General features: G+C 47.2%; 1 protein-coding gene across 1 annotated transcript in view; it reads left to right on the top strand.

Moving 5' to 3' along the window:
* The first annotated feature begins 4548 nt into the window (after nucleotides 1-4548).
* The window catches only part of LOC144953537 (uncharacterized), a 206453-nt gene continuing 194459 nt past the window's right edge, over nucleotides 4549-16542 (top strand). Inside the window, exons 1-4 of the mRNA XM_078884081.1 lie at nucleotides 4549-5131; nucleotides 6329-6414; nucleotides 6853-6936; nucleotides 12971-13733. Of these exons, the coding sequence (XP_078740207.1) occupies nucleotides 12999-13733 (735 nt within the window). The 5' untranslated portion in view covers nucleotides 4549-5131; nucleotides 6329-6414; nucleotides 6853-6936; nucleotides 12971-12998. The remainder of the gene's footprint in view (nucleotides 5132-6328; nucleotides 6415-6852; nucleotides 6937-12970; nucleotides 13734-16542) is intronic.

Below are 16542 nucleotides of genomic sequence, written 5' to 3'. Positions count from 1 at the left end.
CAGCTAACATGTCTTCCACTGCCCCCCGAACGTGTTCTCGCTCCGCAGGACTCATCCGATGCGAATTTAACCGAATAGGGGCAGCGTCGCCCGTATCAATATGATGGGAAAGCAACGATGTGCGGCCCAAATCCAAATCATCGGAGCTGAACACATCCGAATACGTCAACAACAATTTACCAGAGCACCACGTTGCTCCATGGACAGGGAAGAATTTTCGTCACATAAGTCAGCAATCCAACGATTATCCGAACCCCTTGGCTCGGAAACACCAGCAACCACTCCCCGGCTATGCGGACAATCGTGCGTCGCAAACGCCGTAGTGGCATGTGCCACAACCGTACCGGCCGGGACGCGGACGTTTTCCACCCCCGCATTGAGCACCTGTAAAAACGGTAATTGATCCGGCCGGACGATGGTCTGTGCCCCAACTAACGCCAACCCGGTTGTTATCGTGGCGGACGGTGACAACAGGACCCCTACTGCACGCAGCCGATCAGGCAAGGGCTTCCGATACCGCAAGGGTATAAGCATCTGTGAACCAGGTGGGATGTCCACAGATGCCACGGACAGCGCCTGCACTTGTACGGCTGAAGAAGGTCGCCCCCAGGGCGACGGCAGAAACGAGATTTGACGGCCCCCCGGCAATTCAATACAATTCTCATTGATTTTTATCAAAATGGGCATCTTAGCCAAAAAATCGGTTCCTAGTAAGCAAGGAACCGCCAAAGATCTAGATATTAACACAACGCCCGAAGCCGACACATCCCCAATAGATATCTTAGCATCCACCTGGCCCACGATACCCATGCTACCCCCGTTCGCAGTGACGCACGACCCATAAACCGGACGCACAGCCCCCGGCGGAATGCCCAACAGATGGAAAATGACATCCGATATAATAGTCGCAGACGCTCCGGAGTCAACCAAAATGCGCACGTCCACCCCTTGTATAGACCCCGGTACAGTGGACGACCCCGTAGCGGCCGCGACGACTCTCCGTGCCAATTTGCGCCACTGCGTCACCGAGCGACAAGGCCCCGTCGATGGCCCTTCTTTAACAACAACACCAGGATCGCGCAACGAAGGTGGTGGGTGAGGTGCAAAGCCTTGCCGGGTGTCTGGTGCGTGCCGACATGCCTGTTTCGGAGGTTCTTTGGTCGGCTTGTCCGGTGTTGTGGCCTCCTGCTGCGGCGGACCCGGGAAGCGGGCCCAGCAATCCTTTGCGTAGTGGCCCCTCCGCCCGCAGCGGAAGCAGTCGGCATCGTTGCGCCGAAGCGCAGGCCTTGCATCCCGACGGCTCCGTCCCAGTAGCGTAGCGCGCGGCCCCGGCCATGGAGCGGAGGCGGCCGTCAGCTCCTGAGGGCCCCGCTCCTCCGGAACGTAGACCGCCTTCGTAGGGTCCCACCCCAGCGCGCCCCCCTCTTTGACGGGCCCCCCCGTCCACGCCGCCACTTGCTTCCAGCGACGGAGATTAAATTGCGCATCCAAACACTTTGCTGCCGCCCGAGAAGTAAGTTTCTCATGCCCACACACAGGCATGGGGATCCCCAGATCCCGAGACAATTCCAGCATTTTACCTAATATGAGAGGCTCGAGCAGGTCCTGTGGCGTCTCAGGATAGGCTGCCATGGCCAGCTCCAGCACCGCACCCCTGAACGCCACGGGCGATTCCTCAGGTGCTCGTTGTCGTTGAGCGAATCGCCAATGTGCGTCGTCAGGTGGCTCATAAGCGTCGGCCATTTCTTCAAAAACTCCACATAGGGTCTTCTTCTTATCGGTCGTTATAGAACGGAAAAACCGAACAGATTCGTCGTCCAGCAGAGTTGGCAACACCTCCAAAGCCTCCGCATCGGACCATCTTGCTGAACGAACCGCTGCCAAGAATCGGCAGGCGAAAGCGCTCCAATCGCCCCCGATGGAGAATTCTTTAACTGTGGTAAGGTGGCGACTCCGACTCCTCTTCACGCCGTCCTCCAATGGTGGTTGTTCAGGATGCAAATTCAAAATGGCGTCGGCCCGCGGCGTGGCCAAGATGGCGGTTTGGCGCCGCGGAGCACGCAAGATGGCGGCTTCTTGCCGCGTGGTCAATGGCGGCGGCAGGGCAGGCAACATGGCGGCCCGTGGAGCACCTTCCGCTTCCTCCATTGTCCTTGGCGTGACGAGATGACAAAGTTGCGCCAGGACGTCCTTGAGTGCCTCCAGTTGTTCCGCCATCTGTTGCCATCTTCGATCAGCGTCCGATGATGTTGACGGACCCGCCATCGCGCCAACATCTTCCACCCCCGTCCCCGTGCTCGCTTCAGCAGGGCTCTCCTCCACCACCCCAGCAGGATCCATGGTTGGAGGGAATTCGTCGTCGTCGGACGAAGAAGCTGATGCTGGCGCCGGAGTAATTTTCTTCCTTACTTGTTTCGACATGCCGTTTCACTTCTGACACCAGTGTAATAAAACACTTGACCACGATGTCTGGCTCAGTGTCCTTTATTTGGTTCGTACTGTATTTCCCACACGGCTGTCTCCTATTTGGTAAATCCCACAGTGCTGGCTCCGATGTCGCTCCAGCCACCATCAGCAGCCCCACTGCTGTTCCTTGTTGCTCTCGTAGCACCACAGCAGCTCCGCTGCTGTTATTCTCACACAGCCCCCCTGGCTGTCCTTGCTGCAGCTCTTCTTTCTCTCCTAGCCACTCCGCAGCTCTGACAGCCTCGTGCTGTCTCCTCTTGGTTGCTCCTGCAACTCCTGGCAGCCACACCGCTGCCTCTAACCCACAGCCTTACTGGCTATACTTCTGCAGCTTCACTCCACCCAGTAGCTCTCTACTCCCCCCGGGGTTGGCTCCCGATGGCCGACGGTGTCCCCCTCCTCTCGTTCGCCCGCGTGGCCCCACTCTTTTCCATTCACACCCCGACTGCCTTCTCCTTCCGGTTTACCCCTTTAAGGACCTGAACCTTCCTCCCACGTGACATGACTCCACCCCCCCGTGACGTCACATCCGGAAGGTCGCTTACGCCCGCATTACAATTGTATCTGTAGCAGATGGTAATTCCTCTGAAGTACGTGGTAAAAATATATGTAAAATAATGCGGGAGCCAGACATCCCTGTTGCACCCGAAGGTGTAAAGGGAATGTTTCTGACTCACGGCCACGTAGTTTGACACGGGGCCGCTCACCATCATGAAGGTCCTTAAGGATCGTGAGCAGAGGGTCAGGGATTCCGAAAGCACGAAGAACAACCCAGAGGCTAGGCCTACTGATGGTATCATAGGCCTTGACCAGGTCAATAAAGCACACACATGGACTAAGACGCACACAAGGACCAACAGACACGCAAAGAAATGGACTTACACTAACTAACATGGAGCCACGCACACACAGCGACTAACACACATGCACATGGACTGACACACATACACTTGAGATATACACACACATGGTGTCACACACACACATATCGACGTACACACAGCAACTCTCACACACACACATAGACTCACACACACATACATAGACTGACACACATTGGCGTACACACACATGGACTCTCATACACAGACATATACTTTAAATAAAGACGCATGGAGTAACACACACATCAAGTCACAAATGCATTGACTTACACACACACATCGAATGACACGCACACATGTATGGACTTATACACACATGTAGACTAACACACACACATATGGACTGACACATACATACACATGGACGTACACACACACACTGACTGACACACATAGACACACAAACGCACATTGACTTACACAGACATGGAGCCATGCACACACATCGACTAACACGCACACACATATGGACTGAAACACACACATCGACTCTCACACACACATCGACGTGCACAGCAATCCCCGATGATGGCACAGCTATCAGCATCGCAGTACTACGTATCAGTAAATTGCAGGACATGATCAATCGAAACAATAGAAATGCATAGTAGAAATAATCTGAAATAAGTGTATATTAAATAGCAGCAGTACGCACAGGTACGTTGAGAAGCAGGCTATAGTATAGATTATAGACTGGCAGTACGCCGACTCAATGACATAAGCATTGCTACAGTGGCGATAAAAAGCTGACAATACAGGCAGCAGCTGAAAAGCAGGATACAGTCGACATGAAAGGCTGGCAGTACACTTAGTGAGGTAAAGAAGCAGGCAACAGATTATAGACTGGTATTCACTCATAATGGGTAAAAGCAAAATTAACAGTGTAGATAAGTGGCAGTGCACGGACGTTAATGAATCAGCAGTCGACAGCACAGAATGGCAGTACACCGTCGCAGCGTCGTAAAAAGGCACACAAAAAGGGAAATATTTAGCAACCTAAGAATGAAAATGTAGTTTTCTGCACACAAACATTATGATTGTAATATTAGGCAACGTATTAGTTTGATTATAGTAAACAATGAAGCAGAGTTGTTCTCTGCATAAACATAATGTTAGTAATATTTGTAAACTTATTTGTTTAATAATAGTAAACAATAAACCTGAGTTATTAGCGAAAGATTCAATAAAATTGTACTTTATATTGGCGTGGTGACGCCTCGTCCCGTGCAGAGCCCGCGGCCTCGCCTAGATTGGCAAGCCGGAGGAGGCGAGACATTGCCAGAACTTTATAGCAGTAACTGCACGCATCGTGTTGGGGGGGGGGGGGGGTGAAGAGGACACGAGACTGTGAAGAAAAATCCGCAGGGTGATATGTATATTTATTTCATGTTAAACGCGTAAAATAAAATGTCTCCCGTGAGCTCGACCGAACGCGCATCACTTGGCAGGGTCCGCCCCCCCAGGCAATTGTCGTGAGTTGGTATGGTCGATGTTGTGCAATAAGTAAATAATTAAAATAAGAATGCCACACAATCGTTAATTAAACGACTTTAAAGTTTACGGACGTGAAAACGGAATAGCCTATTCCCACCGCAGGGCTTAGGGCGTTCCGGCTGGCAAATTTTTTTCTATTTAAAACCCACCGTCTGAGAGCCAAATCCCCCGCAAGCCCGCGTGCACGGAGACTTTTATATATATGAAAGAAAAGAAGAAAGAGAAGAAGAAAGAAAGAAAGAAGAAAAGAAAGAGAAGATTACAATCAGCTTCATCGGGCAAGAATGGTGGAGCTCTCTTGTTGCTTCCGGTCTTAAATAGAGCAGTAGGGTGACGTCATCATTTAATTCAATCTGGTGCAATGATTCGAGGCAAAGAGGGGGAGGGCATTGTAATTATATAGATTGGTAATCATTCAATTGTTATTCATTGATATTTGTTTTCCTTATAAGGAATTGTAATTGTATTTATTTAATAATATGCTTCCAGGCCGCACTAATTCTGTAGCTGTCAGAGCGATTGAAGTTATTTCAGTTTCTCTCAATTTCAATGGATTTTATAATTAGCCTTGGCCAGTAATAATTAGTTTTACACAACACTTCAACGTTATCAAAATCAATTGAGTGTCCTTGTTGACAAGCATGCTCTGCCACTGCCGACAGTTGTGTTTGAGAAAATTTAATGTTTCTTTGGTGTTCTTTTAGTCTTACGCTGATGTTGCGTCCTGTCTGTCCAATATAGCATGTGCTGTAACTGACAAATTAGCCAGGGTTTCGCAGAAGCAAAACATTAAAGTAAGATTTGATACAGTACACAAAATTAAAAAATTGGTATCTGGCACTAAAGACGAATTGCCTAAATTATCAACAGAAGGTGTATATCGAATTAATTGTTTATGTGCGAGATACTATATTGGACAGACGGGACGCAACATCAGCGTAACATTAAAAGAACACCAGCTATCTGAACGGTTAAAGTTATTTAAATTAAGATTTAAAGCTTTCGTGACTGCAGGAATTCATATTCTTGGTTCTTTTGGTAAAGTCACGTAGAAGGAAAATAATAAAATAATAAAAATAAAACAATAACAATAAAATTCTCACGACGTTTCGATTGCAACACAAGCAATCATCATCAGGTGTGAAAACCACAGCAAAGCAATTTCTTGCTGTGGTTTTCACACCTGATGATGATTGCTTGTGTTGCAATCGAAACGTCGTCAGGTGTGAAAACCACAGCAAAACAATTTTACAGCAAAATTGCTGTTTTGAAGTGTGACGGTTCCACCTGAATACGGAAGCTTGTGTTGCCTCCGAAACGTCGTGATTTAATTTATTTAAATTTTTTTACCTACGTAACTTCATCGAAAAAAACCAAAGAGTATGAATCCTTGCAGTCACGAAAACTTCAAATCTAGAATTAACGACATGGGCCTGTTACGCCGCTGCTTATTGGGAGAGGGGATTGTGTGTTGGACCCGCAAGTGACGTCATGTCACCTCCTGCTGCCGCGTGACGTCACGAGATACCAGGAAGCTGCCGCCTAGCTCGCGCGCTCATTGAGATCCGAGGTGAGAAGTTCACATCGTGGTGGTTGTTGTTGTGGTGGTTGTTGTTGTTGTTTACCCAGGTAGAGCCTCGCTCCTCTCTCTCTCTCTCGTAGGGATATCAATTGAGTATCAGCAAGTATGGAATCGATGTCCAGGTTGGAGCATTACAACGCGGGGCCTAGCCATACGGAGCCTTGCCTCCTGCCCTCGCCTGATTGTATTTGCTTTAATTCTCTGCTTAAGTTTAATTTGTCTTCACCTGGCTCACTACTTTGAAAATGTGTTTATTTTAAATATTTATACAGTTTTTTTTTTATTTCAGCAGGCATTGCCCACTTGAGCTGTACCGCTCTTATTCAGAAGCGACCTGCCCACAACAAAGTGGCTTATCTCAACGTGTGGAAATGTGTATCGGTCAAATACTCTAAACGCGTGGTGATGTTGACTCTAAATGTGCAGGGAAAAACCGGAGGACCCAGAAGAAAATCCACGCGACCACGGGGAGAGAGACACGCAAACTACAAATATACAGCAGTAATACAGGTTAGTGTTAGATCGCGTAAATATATACATGTGTCGTTAAACCGGCCACCACCCGACACTGCCAATTGCGAAGGGTTTGTCATGTAAACAGAACGTGGCCAATTCGTCATTAGTACAGCATACTGGTTGGGTGTGTGTTGGAGAGCCAAGCCACAACATTTACAATCTGAGTACGACGTTAAGCCAGTAATTACAACCAGGCGACAGCCAAATGTTGTGGCTTGGTTCTGTGGGAATATTATGAGGCTCACTATGTTTATAGCGCAGCACGTTAACCGTTGCACTACCGCTCCCCACTAATGCACAAACAACATCGGAAGTATAGTATGTATTCAGTACTTGCTAAGTTACCCGGCTTTGCACAGGTCTCAGTAATCAAACATTAAGTGTAATGTCTTGCCATGCTGGCTTTATTAGAACATTTAATTCTGCCAATGAAGTTTGTAAATGTGTGTAATTGTCACTTTTTTTGGTTGTGTTATACAATAGCAGGGCTTGTTTTTTCATAATAAGCACAGCTTTTCAATTCGTTACCCTCGGAGAGCTTCAGGATAAAAATTTTGGATGTTTTGCCATCTAGTGGGTTTAATAATGAAGCTTAAATTTTGGCATACATGTCGACAGAAAATTGGTGGAATAGCTCTTTGCATCTCTAGAAGAGATTGAAGCTGCTGTTTCGCACCATGATCTGGAAAGCAAAGAAGTCCATGGCGGAAATCTTTTGTGCCGACAAGCCTGTTGCTGGGTCAGTTTGGCAAAGTACGAAATTGTAGCCATCATCACCTTGCTAGAAAATCCGTGGACATTGAAGAGCATCATTTCGTCCGTGTGTTTCAATTCTGTGTAGGGTATTGTTTCTCAGTTCCAAGACGATTCCTCGAGTGCCATGTTGCTCAGCAGTCAGAATGACAGCGACTTCAGATGTTGTGAATGTTTTTAAGCGGCACGCATGTTGACCATGTGGAGTTTAGTCAGCATTAATGACATTGTACTATGAAGCACTCTTCTCTATAGTACGCTTCAAACTGTGAACATGAGAGTTTTGCTTATGGAGCGTGACTTGCAATAGGACTTACATCTTGGTTTTGATGACATCATTGCAATGCTGGTGAGCCTGTCTAGTATTTTTTTATTTAAAGCTTTCGTGACTGAAGGGATTCATATTCTTGGTTCTTTCGGTAAAGTCACTGTCTAGCAGAGGTGGGACAAAGTCATTGTTATGCAAGTCCAAGTCGAGTCGCAAGTCATCAAATTCATGACTCGAGTCTGACTCGAGTCCAAGTCACATGACTCGAGTCCACATCTCATAGGTGGGACAAAGTCATTGTTATGCAAGTCCAAGTCGAGTCGCAAGTCATCAAATTCATGACTCGAGTCTGACTCGAGTCCAAGTCACATGACTCGAGTCCACACCTCTGCTGTCTAGTATTGTCAAACATGCAAGTAGATCTGTGGTAATGTAGGTAGGGCATTAGGTTGTGGCAGCAGACTGCCAATGCGATTATGTACCTGGCCCTGCACATTAAATGTAGGCATGTATCCAGATGTTGGAATGAGTAGGTACAGCTATCGCAGCACTGGCAGCATGCCGTCTTACGTCTTGGTGTTTAAGAGTATCATTAGCTCCAGGTGCAGCCATTGCAGCACTTGTACGAATCACGTAAATTTTTGTAATCGCTTTTGATGAAGAGAAGCGCACGTTTTCCGCAAGGAAAATTATAAGTGGAGGTAAAAGTTAATGAGCAAAAAAAATAGTAAATAGTGAGTGTGTGACTGAATACTATATCGAGTTTGTTAATGAAATGATATTCGAATTTGTAATCGTTGTATGAATGTGAAGACCTAGCCGCAAAGGATTGAGGTATAAGCCTGTAAGTTGTTGGAAGGAGTAATTGTTTGTAGTGCTTGAAGTGGGTATGAATAGCATGTGTGTGGTGGTGTGTGCACACATAATGAGTTTAAAGTGAGTGTGTGTTTTTGCATGCTTGTTATTCCTTAGCAGGCAATGTCGACTTGATGCATTTAGTCATAGCTGTTGTATAGCATCTATTTTGTGTAGAAGGAGGTCGGTAGTATTGATATATATTTTTGAATAGTAATTGTTTTGTTAAATATTGCAGTGTGTGTTAGAGGTGAGCCATGTATGGCAAACCAGAAGTAGTGAGAATGCCCTGAGCTTTATACCATGTGAATAGAAAGAGAGGGGGAGTGGTGAGGAGTGCAGGGGGGGGAGTTGGACGCAGCGGCGGGGGGTTGGAGTGTGCAGGTGTTTCAGGTGTTGAAGTTGAGCAGGTAATCTAAATAAGTAATATAGAAAAAAAATACACACGCTTTAATTAAATATACTGTACTAGCAATGGAAGAACTCCACGACTCCAGGAAGTGGCCCCGAAGCTTGCCATAACGTAAGGGACTATGGTGATTTACAGCCAACGCTAGTTGAGCGTGGACAATTAGACCCAAGCCGAAACATAACATTTAAAAAGAAATGTTTTAAAATATATGTTTCATTAATTTTTTTATGATAGAATATTGTATTGTCATCAGTATGACATAAGTATACCAAGTTTGCAGTCGATACCACATTGGGAAGTGGGTTAAAATTGAGTTAGAAGATTTGAGGATACAACAACAACAGACAGTGAGTTAATAAAAAGCGTGTAAAATAGTGCGAAAAACACACTAACTCACCTGTGAGTATGCATGGAAAGATTGGGGTGTGTTGGCACAATTTGGTTAACAAAAATATCTACACAAACGCAAAGTCTGCTTTATATAGATTTATACAATGTATATGGTTTCTCCGTGTTTATTTCAATTGTTTAGTTTATTTGGAATACAGTACAGGACTTATTTCAATTGGGATGTTGTAAATTTTTGTTGACGTTTACCTAACGCCATTAATTAGGTAAGGCTTAAGTATTGAAGAACTCGCTTTTAGAATTTCTCGCGGCACTTTCGAAGAACGTAATCTCCGTGATATGCAAGGGGCTGCTGTATTTTCTGTCCATCGACTACAGCAGAGGAGTATGGATTTTCAGTAGAAACTAGATCACTGCATTCTTTATTTAATTAAGGCCTATTTTTTTTTCTTATATATAAAAGTCTCCGCGCACGCTTGCGAGGGATTTGGCTCTCGAACGGTGGGCTATACGTAGAACATTTTTTGCCAGCCGGCACGTCCTAAGTCCCGCAGTGGGAATAGGCTATTCCTTTTTCACGTCCGTCACCTTTAAATTAGTTAAATTTGGGATTTAGTGGGATTTTGCTATATTTATTCTTTATTGCGCGACATCGGCCGTGCCAACTCACGCCAATTGCGTGGGGGGGACTGATCCTGCCAAGTGATGCGCGTTCGGTCGAGCTCATGGGGAACATTTTATTTTACGCATTTTACATGCAATAAATATACACATAACGCTGCGGCTATTTCTTCACAGTGTGATATCCTCTTCGCCCCCCCCCCAACACGATGCGTGCAGTTACTACTATGAAGTCCGTAGATATTAATATTATTACAGCGCTTTGATAGCATTATTGTAGTATTATTGTTTACTATTATTAAACAAATACGTTGGCAGATATTACAATAATAATGTTTGCGTGCAGAAAACTTATTTCTCATTATTAGATTGCTAAATATTACCTTTTTTTGCTGTCTTTTTTTACGCTGCAGTCTGCTGTGGCCTGCTGCCTGCTCATTAATTAACGTCAGTGCACTCGCGCTCTATTATCTACACTGCTAATTTGCCTTTTGGCCATTATGAGTGTATGCCAGTCTATAATATGGTGCCTGCTTTTTTACCGCACTCAGTGTACTGCCAGCCTTTCATGTCGACTGTATCCTGCTTTTTCAGCTGCTGCCCGTAGTGCCAGCTTTTAATCTCGACTGTAGCAATGCTTATGTCACTGATTCGGCGTACTGGCAGTCTATAATCTAGACTATAGCCTGCTTCTCATCTTACATGTGCGTACTGCTGCTCTTTAATTTACACTTATTTCAGCTTGTTTTTTCTCTGCATTTCCGTTGTTTCCATTGCTCATGTCACGCTATTTACCTTATTTTCCCGCATATAGCCTGCATACGCATATACCCCGCAAAAATAGCGTTTTGTGTAAAAAAAAAATTCAGATAGCCCGCAACGTCATATACCCCGCATGCATTCATATATTTAACGTCATTACCGCAGCTTAATTTCATCATATTAATACACAAAGAAAACAAACTAACCGGAAACGAGTGAACTTAAAACAGTAAATAAGTAACAAAAGTAAATATCCAATAAATAAGTAACATAACTGGTAGATAAGTAAGTACAGTTTTAGCACTGGTAGATTGCGCACTGCGCAGATAATAGCCGAACTACGGTACACCGTCGTCTAGCCCCCACCTCTCTCTCCCCCCAGCTGCCGGGCAGTTGCAGGTATTTGCTCTGCAACAACAATGAGGTCAGAGGAGCGATACTCACATGCATGGGTGGAACGCTGGGTGCCTAAAACGCAGCAAGACAGCAGGGAGTACAGCTGGTGCATCTGTAATGAGTGGCTCCGACATGATAAAAAGTTTAAACGTTTCTTTAAAAAATATTAGGTACAGTTGGTTGTCTCCTGTCTCTTCACACACTCGCACTACGGATACACACCGCCCAAGTGGCTTCGCTGCCCCGCGCCACGTAGCGCTCACCCACTCTCTAGCACGCCGCTGGCTGACGGCGGGCTAGGAAGCGGTTGAAGGTCGAGCCACCACGTGGCCGATGGAGATGGCGGGGCAGCAGTGACGGGGAGCTCTTCTTGATCTTCTGGCACTGCCCTCGCGCCTTGCTCTAGCTCCTGCTTATATATGCTCGCCGGCTGACTAAACCCCGCCTTTGGCCAAGCCCCTCATAGAACCTTCGGGAGCGTTTCAGAGGCTTCCCGGGTGGCTCCTCCCTTTTACCTTTGGCCTAGATGTACTCCTTCCCCTAGGCAACCCATAACTGTATATCACCCCACATAATACAGGAGATGGCGGTCTCATTACACATCTGTAATCATCTCAGTCAGTCATTCCTTGACACCTGGATCATTCCCATGACATGATGACAAGTGATCCACACTTAAATGGTATTAAATTATACCGATCATGGCATGAGCACTGTGAAAAGGTTACTACAATTAGTGATGAATGGTGGCTGTTTATTATATTTGTTACTGATTCATGTGCAATGGATGTGGATGTAAGAGTTATTTATGTGGGGAGCGGTGGCGCAGTTATTTCACTGCATTATGAACTCAACAATTAGATTTTGATTATCGCTGATAGCAAACATGATTGATAAGTTATATCTGAACTTATTGTGGCCCTCCGCTATGTTGAATGATCCTCAATTAATTCATTGGTGAAGTGAGAAAGCATTAATACTGAGCAGATGAAGGCGGCCAGGCATGTTTCTGGACACACCACCACCGTTTTACCATGCCAGTGTGTGACAAGTGTCAGTTTTGTATTTTCTGTAAAGTATATTAACTCTTGAACACAGAGGTAAAATCAAAACAATAGATTATTTTAGTTTTCCTCTGGAACTTTTATGAGCATGGTAACTGTCATAAAATTAACACAGCACATATGCAGCTGAAGTTAGATATGTTCATCTGAGCATTCAAGCAAATCTAGCCTGGCTTTACCGAATTTGCATTTGAACATTAATTTACACATAAATGCATAATATAAGTGGTATTTTGGACACCCATTGCTATGTAAACTGAAATTTCCTTAAATAAATATTTATTTCATAGCCAGATAGCCTAAATTGTGTGCTTGGAGTTTTGGGTAAACGTTCATTTTGAAGATGCTTAGGCTTCCAGCCATATTTCTGACCACTTGCCCTGCCATTTTGTGCCTTAACAGTCCGTGTGATGTTTTGGGGAATCTCTTTCACTCTCATGAATTTATGAATAAGTATAGACGTGTAAGTCATATGTGACTGTGTATATATGCATTCGTCTGTGACTGCACAATGACGTAGATGTTATTGATGTTTTTTTCTGTCCGCAGCTGATGCTTCCTCTGCAGAATTGGTCTGATGCAGCAAAAGCACGCAGCCCAGCTTGGTACAAGTCAACAATGCGACCAGTATGCAAACAGCATGGATCATTCTGGAAATTTGACACAGCACCAGAGAACTCACACAGGAGAGAAACCATTCAAGTGCACTGTGTGTGAGAAGACATTTGCATGGTCATCAGTTCTTCAGAGCCACCAGAGAACACACACGGGAGAGAAACCCTTCAAGTGCAGTGTTTGTGGTAAACAATTTTCAAAGGCATTTACTCTTAAACGACACCAGAAAACACACACGGGAGAGAAACCCTTCAAGTGCAGTGTGTGCAGGAAGGCGTTTGCAGAGCCATCACATCTTAAAATACACCAGAGAACACACACGGGAGAGAAACCCTTCAAGTGTAGTGTGTGTGGGTATGCATTTTCAAATTCATCACACCTTAAAAGACACCAGAGAACACACACAGGGGAGAAACCCTTCAGGTGCACTCTGTGCGGGAAGCTGGTTACAGTGTCATATCTTAAACAACACCAGAGAACACACACAGGAGAGAAACCTTTCAAGTGCACTGTCTGTGAGAAGGCATTTGCATGGTCATCAGGTCTTAAAATCCACCAGAGATCACACGCGGGAGTGAAACCCGTCAAGTGCAGTGTGTGTGGGAAGGCATTTTCAGGTTCTACTGCTCTTCAAAATCACCAGAGAACACACACAGGAGAGAAACCCTTCAAGTGCACTCTGTGTGGGAAGGCATTTGTACGGTCATCAAATCTTCAAAGACACCAGAGAACACACAGTCATCAGAAGATCCCCAAGGAGAGGAGTCTGAAATCGGCTTGTGAAAGTCAAAGTGCTGCAATGCTCCCATCCTTCATGATAAGGGAACCACAAGATAATCCCAGCTTGGAGACTTTAAAAGGTATAAAGGTGAAATATGAAAAGGTGAAATGTGAAGTGACAGTGAAGAGCGAAGAAGTGAAAGTGAAATGTGAAGATGAAGATTCAACTCCAAAATCAGACCTTCACATCAATGGATGCATCGTGAAGCAGGAGAATTCTGACTGTGAGGCAGAGCGAAGCAACTCCCAGCAGTTTGTGGAAGTGGAGGTGTGGGTGGACTTCTTAGACAATACAAAGTCAAATGGAGACCCGGTAGATGTGTAACCTTGAGACAATGAAGCCCCAGTAGATTCACCTTTGGCACAGGCCTTTTAATGAAAAGAACGTGAAGTTGAACACTCAATTCCTAGGTTCAACCTACAGATTAAGAGTGGCCAGTATTTGTAGACCTGTGAGTTGGGTAGATGTCTAACCAAGAGCGAGAGCCAATAAACTCCCAAGCAATTGCTATGTTACGATAATATTTGCATTTATATGATGCTTAATTGCCCATAAGAGGTTTTTTTGGGTTAGATCGCGTAAATATGAATATTTTGTGAAACCCGCCACCACGCGATTTGTTCTCCAACACACCGGTGTGCTGTACTAGTGTAGTGTAATAACGCCGACTGTTGTCCAGCAACGGCAACTGCGGTGGAAAAATATTAGAGGAACTGGGGCAAGTGTCACGGAAGACCCCATCTGGAAGCCCTTGGAACCTTCAAGTGGGTTCGAGAAGGGAGGCAACTGAGAGCGGGAGCTCAGGGCTGCCGGTTCTTGGAGTGGGCTCATCTTGTCATCACTGTCATCTTCGCCGCCGTCTTCGCTAGATATTGCACGGCCGGATAGTTGTTGGCTGTCTCGGTCAGCGCCATCGGTGTTACATGGTCAGGATTGTGTTTAGGCTAGGCTACACGACTAGGGAGAGTGCGATGGCGAAACTGTGAAGGTGTTGATAAAGAAGGTGCCCCCTTAGAAACCTTGTCTCCCGCCACGATGACACTACAATTGGTGTCAGGAGTGGAGTGAATAAAGAACCCACCTATAGTGTCATCGGAGGATGGGAACAGTGAAACATTCATCCCTCTGGCAGCCCCAGGACCCCGGTTACAAAGCCCGTTGGTGGAGAGAGAGATCGGCGGGTGAGCGGCTGCGGATCGGAGGGAGAGCGGCTACGGATCAGCAGAGCGGCTGCCGATCGGCGGGAGTGCAGCGGCGAATCGGCGCTCATGTGCCGAGCACGCGGCATGGCCGAGGACCGCCGAGTTGAGGGGAGGCGCACCACGGCCAGCGGCGCGGAAACGAGTCACGAGGGGACCCTGGCGGCGGTCCCCGTCAGTGCGGGAGAGCGGAGGAGCCCGGGCCGGAGACCCTGCATGTGGTTGGCGCCATTTTGCCCGTGGAGGGCTTGGCATGGCCGGTGGGCGCTATTTTCCGGAGAGCACCGGACAGCACTGGAGGGGCGCCGGAGTCGATGGCGCTGCAAGGGGCAATTTTTGGCCTACCGCGCGACGGCTGCACGAGATTCTCCAGCGGAAGCAAGGGGAGGCCGAGATGCCCTTCGCTTTCTGGGAGGCGCTGCTGGTGCTGGGGGCGGAAGGCGTACCCCCAGATGGGTGAGACGGCGCTCGACTCCTTGGCGGCGGAAAGGCTGTTGGCGCGCGAGTCGGGGATCATTCTGCTCTTCGCCAAAGGCATGGGGATTACGTCTTTGAAGGTGGCCCACGAAATTTAGGGCCACGAGGCCCACCAGCATTGGCCCAAAGTGGCGGCTTGGCCGTGGCGGGAGGAGGACATGGTGGCTGTGGTATGTGGCCTGGGGACGCACGGGAAAAGGCCCCCGCGGGTGGGTTGGCAACCGGGGCAGCCCCCTCCGCCCTGGGGTCCCACGGCCAAGCGTTTCAGGTGTGGTCAGCCGGGCCACATCGCTATAGAATGCCAGGGTGTTGGCAGCGCCACCGACGCACTCCGACCCGCCGGCAACATCTTCCTATGCTTTACCAGATCCGAGTTTCTGATGCTTTCCGAGACCGCCGTGTGCGACGTGTCAGGGGCTGGATCCGATTAGATGCTTCTGTGAAATTCAGGGAGAGGCCGTGCCCTTTAGTTCATTGTTTTTTTGTTTCCATACCTCGGAATCTCAAGGAATGCAAGACCCTGCCAAGGCAGGGGTGACCAGTGTCAAGGATCGGCTCACGTGAGCTATTTTCTGGTAAAGGCGGACTCTCCCTTGTAAGGTGGGATTCAGGGGGGTTGTGTATGTTGTTTGGGTTGCGTTATCAGTTCTCGGGGGGGGGGGGGGGGGCATCGCGGTTGGGCGGTCCATGACAGCGTTCTTGCACATGCCGCGGTTGCGCTGCATGTTTTCGGTTTGCGGGGGGCACCGAGGGTTGTCCTTTTTGTTGGTGGTCCATTGGGGAGTGCCGTGGTTGCGCTATGTGGTTCAAGTTCGCGGGAAGTGTTGCAACCAAGGTTTTTTTTGTGGTGAATATTTTTTCCGTGTTGGTGGTGTTCCTCGGGGTTTGGGGTTGCTCTGCCTGTCCACCGGTTGCAGTTGCTGGATGTCATCCATCTGTTGTCCAGCAACGGCAACTGCGGTGGACAAACAGTGCACACGCCGGTGACCATTTACACGGGTGTGTCGGCAGGGCGGAAGAACTGGGGCAAGGGTCACGGAAGACCCTAT

The sequence above is a fragment of the Lampetra fluviatilis genome, chromosome 78, assembly GCF_964198595.1.
Source record: "Lampetra fluviatilis chromosome 78, kcLamFluv1.1, whole genome shotgun sequence".
In the NCBI taxonomy this organism is placed as follows: domain Eukaryota; kingdom Metazoa; phylum Chordata; class Hyperoartia; order Petromyzontiformes; family Petromyzontidae; genus Lampetra; species Lampetra fluviatilis.
This window is presented reverse-complemented; position numbering and strand designations above follow the sequence as displayed.